At 34.3% G+C, this 16,519-nt stretch overlaps 2 protein-coding genes across 2 annotated transcripts; one reads left to right on the plus strand and one right to left on the minus strand.

Moving 5' to 3' along the window:
- Nucleotides 1–350: 350 nt before the first annotated feature.
- LOC114373167 (agamous-like MADS-box protein AGL80) lies at nucleotides 351–5,363 on the minus strand. The gene is made up of 2 exons (XM_028330698.1): nucleotides 5,182–5,363; nucleotides 351–1,041 (listed from the first exon to the last, which is right to left on the minus strand). The coding sequence occupies exons 1-2, from the start codon at nucleotides 5,361–5,363 to the stop codon at nucleotides 351–353; spliced, it is 873 nt and encodes a 290-aa protein (XP_028186499.1).
- Nucleotides 5,364–12,231: 6,868 nt separating this feature from the next.
- LOC114373168 lies at nucleotides 12,232–13,149 on the plus strand. Its single transcript, XM_028330699.1, has one exon. The coding sequence runs from the start codon at nucleotides 12,232–12,234 to the stop codon at nucleotides 13,147–13,149; it is 918 nt and encodes a 305-aa protein (XP_028186500.1).
- The last annotated feature ends 3,370 nt before the right edge of the window (nucleotides 13,150–16,519 follow it).

Genomic DNA, 16,519 nt, shown 5'->3' on the forward strand with positions numbered 1-16,519 from the left:
TGAATAATTTAAAAAAAAATTAATAAGAAACGAAACAATGAATAAAAAACTAATAATACATGAGGTAACCTCACCAAAAAAAAAAATCATTTATTAAACTAATAACCACATTTTGAAAATCGAACCACTCATAATCCATAATGATTAACCAAGTTCTCCAAGGTCACATGACGACTCATTTATTTGCACGTACAAAAATAAAACTGCATGTGAAGACTAGACAGTAGTGATTATACTGTTGTGTCTGGACATTGACAAAAAAAAAAAAAAAATCAAACCAAACAAAAGACAATTGAACCGAAGCATGATCCCAAAGAACATGATAACAAGCACATATAACATCCTTTTTTTCAAGGTAACAGGTTTGACATAAAGTCAGTTTGGAGTTGGAGATTAGCATCATCAAACGGAGGCATTATTAATGTCTCATCACCATCACCACAATTAAGCAAGTGATCCATAAACCACTGGCTTTGCATGGGGTCAGCAATATTGATATCCGACCCATGGCCATAATTCAATGTTGGAATTTCCATCCGGGATTGATCGATATTTGGTGTCATCTCATTAACTTTCAGAGCCTCCATCCTTTCACTAAGGTCCTTCAGGTTCTGATCAATCATCGATGAAAAAACATTCAAATCATCTTCGGTCACGTTATTATTAGGCTGAACCCTACCAGCATTAAGGCACTGAAACATGAACAAGGTTAACTCCTTCTCCCTATTGTCCTTCATCAGCTTCATCATTTGCTCGTTACCCTTCTGGATCCTTTGTGCAGTAAAACTCTCTTGGTTCACCATCTTCTTGCTTTGCTCCAATTCAGGCATGGTCGTGAACTTTTCCAGCACCCTATGCACACCCCAATGGGATGGCCAAACCTCTGGCTCGGGATCATTGGGGCTATAAACTATAGCGCATGCGTTAATGCCGCAAAGGGTGCTGAGTTCATCAACCTTTTTCAGCAATCCCTTCTTCCTTTTCTTGCATGTTAACTTCCTTGCAGAATCATTCGCAATGAATGCGAGTTGAACCTTTTTTCTAGTCTTGATGGTGACCAGAAAAAGGATAAATTAAACAAAAACAAAATGAAAATAGTTGCTTGTGCTGGTTTCTGTTGCCAACAACAATCTCTTTATAGACCAATTTCATACATACGTGGTTAATTTGATTTTCTTCCAGTAAGCATTTGTTGCTGGTATTATGTTTTGTGTGAAAGTACAAACTGGCTTAGCATATTGAAATGTCACTTTAAATGTCATTCCATACATGAACGATATAGAGAATTCGGCACTTTAATGATTTATTTAAGTTCTACAATTTACAATATATACGAGTAATTACTTGATTGAGTTGGTAGTAGAGGGGTGTATGTATATGTCAAAAATCTTATTCTCATCATTGAATTTCATGCATACATAGATAGATTCTAAATTTTAATAGCATTTTAGCAGTTGGTATTAATATGTAAGATTCTTCATATCATATATTTATAGCAGATCGATTACTAAAGGATAAACTAATTGTGTGATCATTCCATTTTTCAAAAAATAAAAATAAAAAAATTACCAGACCACATATTCACGTTTAATAAAAAGGCAAACATGATAAACTAGAAGTAGCGAATCTGGGTTAATGCTATAAAATCTTATAGATTATCATTTATAATTTTGAGAGAGTCCTAGAATGTCATATTTCCACGATAATATTTTTTCATTTATGCAGAATAAAATACAATGAATTTATTTTAAAACTAATAATTAAACATACTAATAAAATTAAGAAGATAAGGGAAAAATAGTGAAACTGAATAAATATTAATAATACATAGTAAGAAAATTGTCCAGTAATTAATTCTATCAACCATTAATTATTGTCGACTAACTAGTGTAAATGTGTTTCTCCAGTGTTAAGTTTATAATATACAATTCTATTATATTGTTATAAATTTTTAATATTTTTTTCTATTATTATTTAATTTAATATAAATATGTTATATATAGAGAGACTTAAAAAATATAGTAAATAATTATGAATATTAACACACATACACGCATGCATGAATACCATATATTTAAACCTACGTATATTATATTGATTTTTCCATTAGTTATATACATAATTAATATAAAAAAAATGTTATATTTACATTGGTTATAACATAACCAATTTTAAAAAAACCATTATTATATAGGCGTAGATTCAAACAAGTCCGGATAAAAAGTGATATATTTTATATTTTAATTTTGTGATGAGGAAAAATATACTAAAAAATTTACAATGACAAATTTTGAACATTTTTTATATTTATAAAGACGATCTAAAATATATTTTCTAGCAGGTACCATAATATAATTAAGGATAAATTATATTTTTATTTTTAAACTTTTTAAGACTTTTTTTTATTCATGAACTTTTTATTTCAATTTTTAGTTATTTAACCTTTTTTTTCATCTTTACTTTTAGTCTTTAAACTCTTTTTGTCATCCTTATTTTTAGTCAATTTTTAAGGACTAAAAATAAGAATAAAAAAATGTTAAGGAACTAAAAACAAGAACGGAAAAAAATTCAAGGACTATAAAAACATAAATTTAAAAAAATTTAAGGACTAAAAAATAATAAACCCTAAAATTAAAAAATAATTAGGTATCAAAATCAAAACACTGTTTCAGGAAAGTTTTTTAAGCCTATACTAATTCCAATAATAATTTAGCGGAATAAAAATTAGGATACATAAGATTTTATCAAATGCATTTTGTATTATATAGAATTTAATTTGGACATTATATCATTGTTTTCTACGTAAACAACTTATATCATATAAAATTTTATTCAACCTATATATTATATAAATTAAAAATTATCAAACTAAAATTAATACATAATAAAATAAAATGTTATAATATATCAAATTTAACTTAATAAAATTACAATAACGTAATATAAATGTAAATACACTGGTCCTAAATCATGTGTTTCCGCTAGTATCAAGAGATTGATAAATAAAACCTTCTTTTATGAAAAGAGAGAAAATCATGATAAGATGAAATATAAACACACTGGTCCTAAACCATGTGTTTCCGCTAGTATCATTAGATGGATAACTAAAACCTTCTTTTATGAAAAGAGAGAAAATCATAATAAGATGTGAGATATTATTTTTAAAGAAAAAATATTCAATTATTTTTAGTAAAACCTTCTTTTTGAAAATACTATTAATTAATGAATATAAAAGCCTAAAACGATCAACTTTAATATCTCAGCTTCAGTTGCTCTATTTGGCAATTGCTCCTCTAGATGCATGTACTTCACGATGGAGGAATTTATCATCTTTAAATCTTTCAGAATTACTTGTCATGTTAGCAGGTTTTCAAAAATCAAGGAGATCAGTTGGAATCCTCCTCTTGACGGCTAGATTAAGTGCAACGCTGATGGTGCTGCACAAGGGAATCCTCCTCTCGACGGCTAGATTAAGTGCAACACTGATGGTGTTGTGCAAGGGGGCCCAAGAATCACCGTTTGAGGGCAGTGACGGATTCACTTATTGATTAGTGGAGGCAATTGTCCCATTAATTTTATTTTTTTTTACTTGTATATGTGTAATAAAAAAATTATTTTTATAAAATTAGATATTGTAATTATAAAAAAAAATTTTAAAGCATATAAATATATAAGAAATAAAAAAGAAAATAAATTATACTTATTTTATTATTTATTTTTTAATTTTTAAATTTAATTACTATTTTGATCTTTTAATTTATATTTTAGATTCAATTTGATTTTTTTAACTTTTATTTCAATTAAGTTCTTTATTTTTTAAGATGAGTTTAATTTGATTTTTTTTATCATCTCTGAATATTTTCAAAAAATGAGATCAAATTAAATTTATTTAAAAAAATAAGTATTTAATTGGAAATTTTAAAAATAAAGGAACTAAATAAAATTTAATATATATAAATTAAGGGATTAAATTGAACCTAAAAAATAAAGAGCCAAAATAATAACCTATTTTTTAATGCTTTAACTCTTCTGATAGACATTTAATAGAGCACAATCATTCATTGATCAAATTACATTAACAATTCCCAAATAGAGCAAGAAAAGGATTAAGAGAGTTTGTCATTTAAAATGTTTCTTTGTAATTAATTTTGTGAAGAGTAGAATGCAGTATCACATGAGAGAAGGTGGATTATTGAATGATTGTTTGGTTACATACATAGATAGATGATTTTTTTTATAATAATAGTTGAAACAATTATAGAGCATTTTCAATGAAAATGTATAAAAGACAATTGTAATTTGTAGAAATTCAAGTATTTTGGATTATTATTTTCTCATAATATATTTTGTAAAATCTTATAATATTTTTATTTTGTATAAATATTATAAACTATTTCTTAATCCAACTAAGAAATTTTTTTTGATCGGTAAGTGCTTCTGGGGCATCTTTTAGGATCATAGTGGTAGCATTCTTGATTGTTTCTCAACTCATCTGGTAATGGTGACAGCTTTTTGTGCTAAGTTGAATGTTGTAATGGAAGCTATAGAAATTGCCAACATAAAAGGTTGGAATCAACTATGGTTGAGTGGGACTCTACATTGGTCGTTTAGGCTTACCACTCTCATGATTTTGTTCCTTGGTGGCTTAGAACGTGTTGGACCAATTGTTGGGCTCTCTCTGGTTCTATCCATTTTAATTACCATATCACGCATCTATCGTGAAGGAAATGACTGAATGAATGTGTTGACCGTCTTGCAAACTTTGATCTTTCATTGAGTGGCTCCACATGGTGTGGGACACATTTCCAGATTTTGTTAAAGAGCCCTTTCACTACAACAAAAATAGCATTTTACGACACCATTTTTACGACGGTTGTTAGGGAATCGGCTTAGAAAGTGATACGGTGACATTTTTGTAATTATTGTAAGGGTAAGAACATTTTACGACATACATTCTAAGACGGTTAATAAAAACCGCCTTAGAATGTTGTTTATAATTCAATTTACGACGGGTTTTATAAAATAACCATCTTAATTCTGAAAAACATAAACGTGCCCTCCGTCATTCCAACTTCTCCTTTTCGCACTAGTCTCGCGCCCTCCCTCAATACTGAACCCTTCCTTTTGTCTCGGGCACTCAGGACCTCTTGCTTCTTGTTGAACGTCGCGCACACACATCACCCCTTCGTGAATCTCTTCCACATTGAAGTAGCCTCTTCGTCGAGTTGCTTCCGCTTCATAAAGCCCTCAGAGCCTCCCTCATCTTCGTTTACACCTTCTTCCTTTCCTTCCTCCTGTTTATTCTCCCTCGTCGGCGTCGCCTCTCCACCGCGGCTGGACCACCTCCTTCGCCAAAGAAGCATTTGAGGCAGCGGTGGCTCGTGCACGAGAAGGAGGACACGTGCCGCAAAAGCGTGTATGGTGATTGGTGAAGAGGGCAAGTTGAAGCCCTAGCTAGGTTTAATCTTGAAGGTGGAAGAAAACTGTGTCTAATTATTATTGTTTTTTTTCTCTACCTTTATCTTTCTCTATTCTCGATGTGTTTTTATTGAAAACCCTAGCTAGGTTTTCGGAACTCCCTTTCTTTCTTTCCAATCCCACCGTCAAACTTCTCATTCTACAGGTTCACTTGCTTTGCAAGCTCCATTCATTATGTCTCCGTCCTTGGATCTTCCTCCCAAGGGTGGCTTCAGTTTTTGATCTATGCTGAAGAAACACAATGCTTCAAAACAAGGGCCTCAAAGCCCCAACCTTTCTCAAAACTGGCATCACTATTGTCGGTTTAGTTTTCTAGGTTTCAATCATTCCCTCGCTCTTTTCATACCTATATAACCTATTTTTTATCTATCATATATGTATACATCGCTGTGCTTTATTTATTTTTTTTCTAAGTGTTTGTCTTCGCTCCTTTTTCCTTACTTCTTTATTGTGTTTTTTTTAACCAAAATTGTGAGTGTTTTCCCATGGATTAATGGATCCAGACACAAGATGTGAAGTCTGGCCTTATGAGGTTTCGTTGTTCGGGTGAAGGAAATTCAGCTTATATGTAAATGTTATAAGTTTGGTTGAATTGGGTGTTAGTGGTTGGGAGCATTTGCTTAGGTTGTGTTGAATATTGATTTTATTTATGTTAGGGCAATAGTTGGTTATAAAATTTGACAATGATTAAAGAAAAGCATAATAATTAAAGAAAAGCATCATGATTACCTAGCTTTATTGTACAGAATCATTGAGCTGCTGCATTGCCATTTTGATGAATGTGAACTCAGGATTTTGTCAATTAAATGTTGTGAATTCTGCTGGGTAAGCATCTTGGATATACTTCTATGATTTTGGGATCACAGACATGACCAACACAAGTGCAGAATTGTCTCAGGTGAAAAGCTTTTTATTTTTATACTGCCTCTAATTTTTAATGCACAGATTTGTTGGCTGCAATATCTTTTTTTATCACTAGCTAGTTTTGAATTAGTTAAAGAATGAGGATCTCGTTGCCTCGGAATCTGGACTTTTGGATACATTGGTGTCATTATATACTATGATAGAGGAAAAGTCACGTAAGTGATGTTTGTTCTTTTTCTAGGGAAATGGTGGTGTTTCTATTACCCCTCCTAATTCCCAGTCTGGGCCACAAGAGCAAAATCTGCGTTCTCAAGGTGGAAGCGGCAATATGGTAATTGTTGTCCTTTGCAAACATGGAATTTTGTGTGAATTTGGATCAACCGGACAAATTCCTGCTTAAGTAGAAGCAAGGTTGTGGCAACCATTTTTGCATGACCATACATTTTTTATGGCAACCATTTTTAAGAATTTTCTTTTATCACAGTTTGAGCATATCGTAATTGACCTTACCCAGGTGATGAGGGGCATGCGAATTTGGGAAGAAAAAAATACTATAAAATTTATCTAGTTTGAAGTGAAAGTTTCCATGCCCCTCTGATACCTAAATTAATTTCCTGTAATTTCATATCTTGCAGATTTTCAAGAGTGGATCACTTTTCAAGGAACATTCCTTAAATAGGATGACCCAAAGATAAGTGCATTGATGCAACAAGCAGAGTTATTAAGTTCACTAGCTCTAAAAGTAGATGCAGAGAACATGGACCAAAGTCTTGAAAATGTATGGAAGGTGAGGCTTGATAGTCTGAACATCTTATGAGCTTCTTTAGAAATGAGCTCCAATTGATGTGTCATCAAAAGAAAAGACCAAATTATAGATTATGAAGAAGTTCAACACGAACAGAACTAAATCAATTTTTAACATTCCAAGCCTATCTACATGAAACTCATGGAAATGTTTTTAGATAGCTCAATTGAATCTCGAATCTGTATATCTGAGCATTCATAGAATATCTTGTTACAGGAATGGATGCCCAAGTGGCTTATGGCTTCCATCATCTACGCAATGAAAAACCTTACCTTGCAAGGGGTCCAATCTCAAATAAGGTATCTATGGATATGTGGAATGTGTTTTATAAATTACCTTCTTGCTTGCTTGCTTGAGTTTACTTAATTTGATGTTACAGTTTTTAGAAGGTAATCTATTTTTTTTTCTTTATGCAGCACTGTATTTGGCATTAACATTTTAGCATAGGTGTAGGTGTTAACAGTCTAATAGATACCATATCTCTCCTAAAAATGATATAATAGATTTTAGTTAATAATGTACTGTGATCATTGATCAATCCTTTTCCTTTTGGTTGCAGATTATATACTCGAGTTACAGTTGCACACAAGGCTGGTTTTTCACAACTTGCGTAAGTGATCTAGGTCTAAGGTAAGATATGGCAGCTAAAGCAGTTTTATCCTTGTGATAAATCAGAAAAAGCAAAGTACTCCTGTGATAACTTTTGCTTCTTGGCTTATGTGCAATAGATATTACTTTTTGCCTTAAGAAAAATAAATTTTGTACAAATATGTTTTGTGTTTTCTATAATAAGGGAAGATGTCTGGCTTAATAGTTAATTAGAATATTCCTCCTTGCTATATTCTTAAAAATCCTGTGTCATTATGGGACTTAAAAACATTTTGCGGATGCATATCGAAAGGGTCAATAGCTTAGAGTGGGAGCAGATTGCAATTCCTACAAGGTACATTTCTCATCCTACAGTACAGTTGTTGGTGGTGCATATTATTAACTTGTAAACAAAAAGGCAAGCTGAAAGATAGCCATTAGTGATCAGTTAGTTGTCTGTTAGTGAGGGAGTTAGTTTGGTTAGTTGGACAGGCACAGACTCATTGTAGAAGAAAAAAAGCATTTTGCCTATAAATAAAGAGAGGGAGGTTGAGAGAGAAATCATTTTTGTCAAGTGATTTTCTTTTGCTTTATAAAAGCTACTAAAAGTATATATTTTCGGTAGGACTAAAACTTAAGTTTTACTTGTTTTATTATTTTTATTTCTCAAAAAACTGAAAAAATATATGTTGGCTAAAATTAAACAATGTATATAAACAGTTGTTATTAGTGTTGCACTCAATGATACGTACTACGAGCAGGACTAAAAAAGTAGCAGTACAAAAAATAAAAACCCAAACCAAATCATGTTTATTTTATAGAAATTAAAAAGTTAACCAAGACACGAACCAACTGATATAAATCTAGTAATCCAAAAGTATTGTCTATTAAGTTATCGTGTAGGATTTGAAACAAGTTAAAAACAATAGATAGTACTCCCACCACTGATTGCACATCGAGTAAATTTCAAAAGCCAATTTAAAAATAAGAATGCAAGTAACACGTGAACATTGGCTTGTATAGAATTTTTTTAGCATTTAAGCTTTAGTAGTTGGTGTAAATTATTTTAGGGTTAATTACTTTTTGGTTCTTGAATGTATAAATCAGTAATAATTTAATCTTAAAAAATAAAAATTTAAATATAATTTTTGAATGTATAAAAAGTGTTACACCTTAAAATAAGTTTAACAAATAGCATGTCAAACTTAAACTTTAAATTTTTTAAGATTTATTATATTTTTTAGTTCCTAAATTTTTTTAAGTTTCTATTTTTAGCTCTTAGATTTTTTTTTACTAATCAACGTCTTTGTAAGTTTTTTCATTTTTATTTATAATTCTATACCACTTTAATCAATCAAATAGCTTAAAGACCGTGGGAATTGGGCTTGCAGAAATGTTTTTGGTCCTTTTTCTGGCACAATATGTTTGTCAGGAATTGGGCCTGGGCCTGCAGTTGATAGTGCAAGACAAGGCTTCAATGGAATTATAATTTATATGTTAGCACACAATAATATACTTAAGCAATTAGTTTTTTTTCTTTTTTTAAGAGGATAATTTGTGAGATTAATGTTTATGTATTGTAAAGTAAAAAAATTTATGTTATTACATTTAGTTTTATTTATATGACACTAAACTCTAAATTTATTTAAAAACTTCACTCCACCCCATATTTATAATTTTAATGATTTATATATATCTCTTGTATATATTTTTATAATATGTTTATGATTTCATTGTTTTTTCTTTCTTTCATTTCTTCACTTATTTTATGTTTTCATTCTTTTCTGTTTGCCAGAAAATTAAAATATATCAACTTGTAAACAAAATATTTTTCCCTTCTAATATACAACTTTTAATACTCATATACTAACACTTTGTTTCGGCAAAGTTATTAAAGGAGTATTTGATAGAGAAAAAAAAGATAAGCAGCAAAAATAATTAATTTTTTCCCATATGTTAAAATTTTGTGGACTAATTAGTTTAGTTTCAACAGAATCGTTGTTGTTTTCTTTTGATGCCAGAGGGAATAGTGTACCTACAATACTGTTGTTCATGCAAAGACATTTGTATGCACAAGGAGGTCTGCAGGTATTTATCCTAGCTCCTATGTCTTTTCGTGCCTTGTTGGTGACAATCTAAAGGTGTTTTGAATTATTAATATGCTTCTTGAACAGATAATGTGAGTTCGTGGATAAACAATTTGTACATTATTTGACCATGTTTGCTTCTGATTTGACCAGAAACCTTTTGTATGATTGATTGTTTAATTTAAATTAGGCTTGAATCTTTAAATTGAAACTTGAAACTTAAATGTATACATCCAGGCTGAAGGAATCTTCAAAATTAATGCTTAAAATGGTCAAGAGGAGTTTGTGAGGGAATAATTAAATAGAGGTGAAGTATCAGATGGCATTGATGTGCACTGCTTGGCACGTCTCATAAAGGTATTATTATTTTTTCCTATTCAAAATCACTCTTCCTTTTCTTTCCCTATCTATTTTGAGATTTATTTGGTCTGGTCTCTTATTTGAAAGTTGTCTAGGTGAATTTAATAAATACACTAATGTTAATTGTTTATTTAATAAATACAGTAATGTTAATTGTTTTCCTTTTTTAACCATAGGGCTGAGTGGTGGATGCATTAAAGAGGTCACTAAGGCACTAACTCATTATGGCAACTATATTAAAGAGATTATTTCATTAATTTTTATGTGTTTCTGTTCCTTCATAGGCTTGGTTTAGAGAACTACCAACTGGAGTATTGGACCCTCTTTCGTCAGAAGAAGAATGTGCTCAGCTTGTGAGGCTTCTTCCTCCAACAGAAGCTGCTTTGCTAGATTGGGCAATAAACTTAATGGCAGATGTTGCTCAAATGGAAAACTTGAACAACATGAATGCACGTAATATTGCAATGGTTTTTGCACCAAACATGACTCAAGTAAGACTAAATCATTTTTTGTTGTAAATGTATTATACACTTCTACTCTTAGCTCCAATTTTTGTTATTGAGTTCATACCAGTCAAATTCATCTTATTGGATATAACATACTAATAGTTGAAACTGGTTGACGATGATTCAACATATATGGTTATTTGTGGTAAACCTGTTTATTGTACTGTTCCATCTAAAATTTGGCACAACATTCAAAGACGGTTAATAACAATTAACAGTCTTTGAAAGGCACTGCATTCAAAGACAGTTATTAGCAAATAACCATCTTTAAATGCCTATTTTGACACAGCATTCAAAGACGGTTATTTGCTAATAACCGTCTTTGATTGTAAAGTCTGACACACCTTTCAAAGATGGTTATTGGCTAATAATCGTCTTTGAATGCCTATTCTGACACACAGTTCAAAGACGATTATTAGTAAATAACCGTCTTTGAATGTAAACTCTGACACAGCATACAATGACAGTTATTAACTAATAATCGTCTTTGAAAGATTCCTACATTCAAAGATGGTTATTATAATAACTATCGTAAGAACCGATTTCTTTTTAACGACATTTTAAACAATGACGGTTGATAACCGTCGTTAAATGCACTTATTAACCGTCGTAAAAAAATCCTTTTTTTAGTAGTGTTTAGTAGTGATAGAATAGGGCTTTGGTCTTTTTCCCTATTGTCCTTCATAAGCTTTGTCACTTGCTCGTTACCCTTCAGGATTCTTTGTCCAATGAAACCTGCTTGGTTCACCATCTTCTTGCTTCTTTCCAATTCAGGCATGATCCCGAGCTTTTCCACCACCCTTTGGACTCCCCATTCCCCCAATGGGATGGCCAAAACTCTGGCTCGATCTAGATCATTGTGGCCATAAACTATGGCACATGCTTCAATTCCATAAAGGGTGTTGAGTTCCTCAACCTTCTTCAGCATTTGTTTCTTCCTTTTCTTGTATGTTTCCCTCCTTGCAACATCATTCGTTATTAATGTAAGTTTCACCTTTTTTCTAGTCATCATATAATAACAAGAAAAAGGGGGAGAAACAAAAAAGAAAATTGAAAAAGAGTGATTTGTTGTGATTTTCCATTGCCACCAACATTTTTTCTTTATATAGAACATGATGAATTTTGTACACCACCAACAGCATAACAATACATTTAATTTAATTAGGTCATTAACCTCCAGCCAGCGCTTTCCATAATTTGGCAGATGAATTTGACAGCGCTCGTAGTTTGAATTGCAAAGAATACTTCTAGAAGCCAGAGGAGAGCACAAGGAGAAGAAGAGAAAGTTGAAAGAGACCAATCTGAGGAAGGAAAGGCAGACAAAGAATGAGAGAAAGAGAAAGAAGAGAAGAAGGTCTTAACCTCTAAGACCAAAAGTCAGCTAGCTTGAGAGGCTAGGAAAGAAAAGCCACCAGCCCCTCTAAAGGAGCCCACATATCCTTTAGTGCCATCAAAGAAGAATAAGGAGCACTACTTCAAGCGTTTCTTGGAGATATTTAAGAGGCTAGAAATAATCATGCCATTTGGGGAAGCCTTATAGCAGATGCCGCTCTACACCAAATTCATGAAGGACATCCTCACCAAGAAGGGGAAGTACATTGACAATGAAAGCATTATGGTGGGAGGCAACTACAGTATAGTGATACAGAGGAAGCTGCCTAAGAAATTCAAAGACCTCGAGAGCGAGACAATCCCTTGCACCATAGTGAATGAGTCAATAGGGAAGACTCTCATTGACTTAGGGGCAAGCATCTACTTGATGCCCCTGTCAATGTGTAGAAGAATTGAAAATATGATGATAGACCCTACCAAGATGACGCTCCAGCTCGCAAACCGATCAATCACAAGACTGTACGAGGTAGTGGAAGATGTCCTAGTCAAAGTCCGCCACTTTACTTTCTCGGTAGATTTTGTCATCATGGACATAGAAGAAGATGCGAAGATTCCTTTTATCCTAGGCACACCCTTCATGTTGACTGCCAACTGCATGGTAGATATGGGGAATGGTAATCTGGAAATGAGTATCGATGACCAAAAGGTAACCTTCAATCTTTTCGAAACAATTAAATACCCAGGGGAAGATAAGAGGTGTTTCAAGGTAGAGGAGATCGATAAAGAAGACGTCAGTGCTCTCCAAACCACACAAAATTCACTAGAGAAAGCTTTGATCAATGTTGTGGATTGTCTAACCAGTGAAGAGGAAAATGATCTAAGGGCTTGCTTGGAAGACTTAGATCATGAAGAAAACATTCCTATAGGGGGGACTAGTTTTGAAGAATTGAAAAGCAGGAGTCCATCGGAGAAGACCATGGTAGACCTGAAGATCCTACCCAACCATTTGAAGTATGTGTTCTTGGAGGAGAACGAGACCAAGCCCGTGGTGACAAGCAGTGAGCTAATAGCAGAGGAAGAGAACAGGTTGGTAGAGGTCCTCAAGAGACACAGGGAAGCAATTGGGTGACACATATCAAATCTTAAAGGAATCAACCCTGTCTTTTGCATGCACAAGATAATAATGGAAGAAGACTATAGACCAGTCAAACAACCCCAGAGAAGGCTCATCCCATCAATGAAGGAAGAGGGGAGGAAAAAAGTGCTTAAGCTTCTAGAGGTTGGGCTTATCTACCCCATTTCCACGACAGTGCTTGGGTAAGCCCAGTTCATGTGGTACCAAAGAAAGGGGGCATGACAACCATTCAGAATGAAAAGAATGACCTAATCCCAACAAGGACTGTCACTGGCTAGAGAATATGCATCGATTACTGCAAGCTCAACGAAGCCACAAGGAAAGATCATTTTCCTTTAGATTTCATGGACCAGATGTTGGAGAGGCTTGCGGGATAAGCTTATTACTGCTTCTTAGATGGATACTCTAGGTAAAATTAGATTGTTGTGGACCCCAAGGATCAGGAAAAGATGGCCTTCACGTGCCCTTTTGGTGTATTTTCCTACAGACGGATGCCATTTGGGTTATGTAATGTACCTACCACATTTCAGAGGTGCATGTTGACCATTTTTTGTAGATATGGTGGAGAAAAGTATTGAGGTATTCATGGATGACTTCTCCATATTTGGGCCTTCATTTGAATGCTGCTTGAAGAATTTAGAGATGATGCTACAAAGATGTGTGGAAACAAACCTAATTCTGAACTGGGAGAAGTGTCATTTTATGGTTCGAGAAGGCATAGTCTTGGGACACAAAATTTCAGCCCGAGGGATTAAGGTAGACCGGGCCAAGATTGATATCATTGAGAAGTTGCCACCACCATCAAATTTTGAAGGCATTAGGAGCTTCTTATGGCATGCATGGTTCTACATGAGATTCATCAATGATTTCTCCAAAATGGCAAGACTGTTGAGCAGTCTGCTAAACAAAGATGTTGTTTTCAAATTTGATGAAGAATGTTCAGTGGCCTTTTAGACCCTAAAAGACAAGCTCACGACCGCCCCAGTGATGATCGCACCTAACTGGAGTAAAGAATTTGAATTAATGTGCGATGCCAGTGATTATGCAGTGGGCGCAGTCCTAGGACAAAGGCAAGACAAAACATTCCATGCCATTTATTACGCTAGCAAATTTCTCAATGAAGCAAAAATGAATTATGCCACCACGGAGAAAAAAATGCTAGCCATTGTCTTTCCCTTAGAAAAATTCAGGCCATACTTGGTGGGGTCAAAGGTGGTGATCTTCACTGATCATGTCGCTATCAAGCACCTTCTCACCAAAGCAGATTCAAAACCAAGGCTGATTAGATGGATCTTGCTCATACAAGAGTTTGATATAGTCATCAAGGACAAGAAGGGATCCAAGAATATGGTGGCTGACCACCTCTCCCGGTTGAAGAATGAAGAAGTAACTAAAGAAGAACCCGAGGTAAAGGGAGAATTTCCAGATGAGTTCCTCTTACAAGCCACCACACGACCTTGGTTTGCTAATGTGACCAACTACAAAGCCACAAGAATGATTCCCAAAGAGCTTAATTGAAGTCAGCAGAAAAAATTTCTACATGGTGTCCGCTTCTGTGTGTGGGATGATCCACATCTATTCATATTAGAAGCAGACAATCTGCTGAGAAAGTGTGTTAGGATGGAGGAAACACAGAGCATCCTTTGGCATTGTCATACTTCACCATATGGCGGTCACCACAACGGAGATAGAACAATAGCAAAGGTGCTACAAGCATGTTTCTTTTAGCCCTCAATTTTCAAAGACGCCCATCATCACGTGCGTCGATGTGACAAATGCCAGAGAACAATGGGGATTTCCATAAGGAATGAGATGCCTCTACAAAACATAATGGAGGTAGAAATCTTTGACTGCTGGGGGATCGACTTCATGGGGCCTCTCCCATCTTCATACGGGAATATCTATATCCTGGTAGCTATTAATTACATGTCTAAGTGGGTGGAAGCTATAGCCACTCCCAAGAATGACGCCAAGGTAGTGATAAAATTCTTAAAGAAAAACATCTTTTCCCGTTTTGGAATACCATGAGCCCTAATCAGTGATGGGGAAACACACTTCTGCAATGCACAACTGAAGAAGGTTCTGGAGCATTACAATGTCAGACATAAGGTGGTTACACCTTATCATCCCTAGACAAATGGCCAAGCAAAAGTTTCAAATAAAGAGCTAAAGCAAATCCTTGAGAAGATTGTCGCATCATCAAGAAAGGATTGGGCTTTGAACCTGGATGACGCTCTCTAGGCTTACAGGATTGCATTCAAGACTCTCATAGGCATGTCACCATTTCAAATGGTCTATGGGAAAGCATGCCACCTATCAGTGGAATTGAAGTACAAAGCCTATTGGGCCCTCAAACTACTGAACTTTGATGAAGTTGCAACTGAAGAGAAGAGGAAGCTACAATTGCTGGAGTTAGAAAAAATGAGGATGAACGCCTATGAATCATCCAAGATTTATAAGCAGAAGATAAAGGTGTATCATGACAAGAAGCTACAAAGACAGAACTTCTAGCCAAGCCAACAAGTCTTGCTCTTCAATTCAAGACTCAGGCTATTTCTAGGAAAGCTGAAGTCAAAGTGGTCAGGGTCGCTCATGATCAAAGAAGTAAGACCCCATGGAGTTGTGGAATTGGTGGACCTTACGGCAAGCACATTGGACAAAAGATGGATCGTCAATGGACAATGTTTAAAAATTTACAATGGAGGCCAGTTAGAAAGATTAACAAGTGTTGTTTACCTGAACGATCCATAAAAGAAAGAACAATGTCAAGCTAAAGACGATAAATTAAGCGCTTACTGGGATGCAACTAGCATTTTCTTAAAATTTTGTCTTTTATTAGTAGTTTTAAAAAAATAAAAAATAAAAGAAGCCCAACAGTTGTATATATTGATTTCAAGGATGCAAGAAGCAAAAAGGTGGTTGGGCTGACAATGTTATCACGCTAAGCGTGCATCTGCGTGCTCAGTACCCAACTGGCGACACACATGCTAAATGAGACATCCTCGCTAAGCACACAGGTAATTCAAATTATGGAGGAAATACCAAGGGACATCGCCCTTGATGCGTTTAGCGGCCACTAATCGCTGAGCGCCAACGCCTTAACTGCACGAAACCCTCCAACTTCCAACTACTCTTCCCTTATTTACTTCTTTTTCATTTTCATTTTCGTTCTCCTTACTCTTGTCTCCTTCTTTTCACCCATCACTTCCTCTCCTCTCACTCAGATCAACTATCCTTCACATGGAGCTTGCTATTTTAAGGTAAACTAATTTTGTCTGCGTTTATTGTGGTTTTCTTTGTACGTACCAACTCGCTAGGCCTTGCATTAGGTTTAGCGAGAATGAACAATCTAGATAGGAAAATG

Source organism: Glycine soja, chromosome 11 (assembly GCF_004193775.1).
Source record: "Glycine soja cultivar W05 chromosome 11, ASM419377v2, whole genome shotgun sequence".
In the NCBI taxonomy this organism is placed as follows: Eukaryota; Viridiplantae; Streptophyta; class Magnoliopsida; order Fabales; family Fabaceae; genus Glycine; species Glycine soja.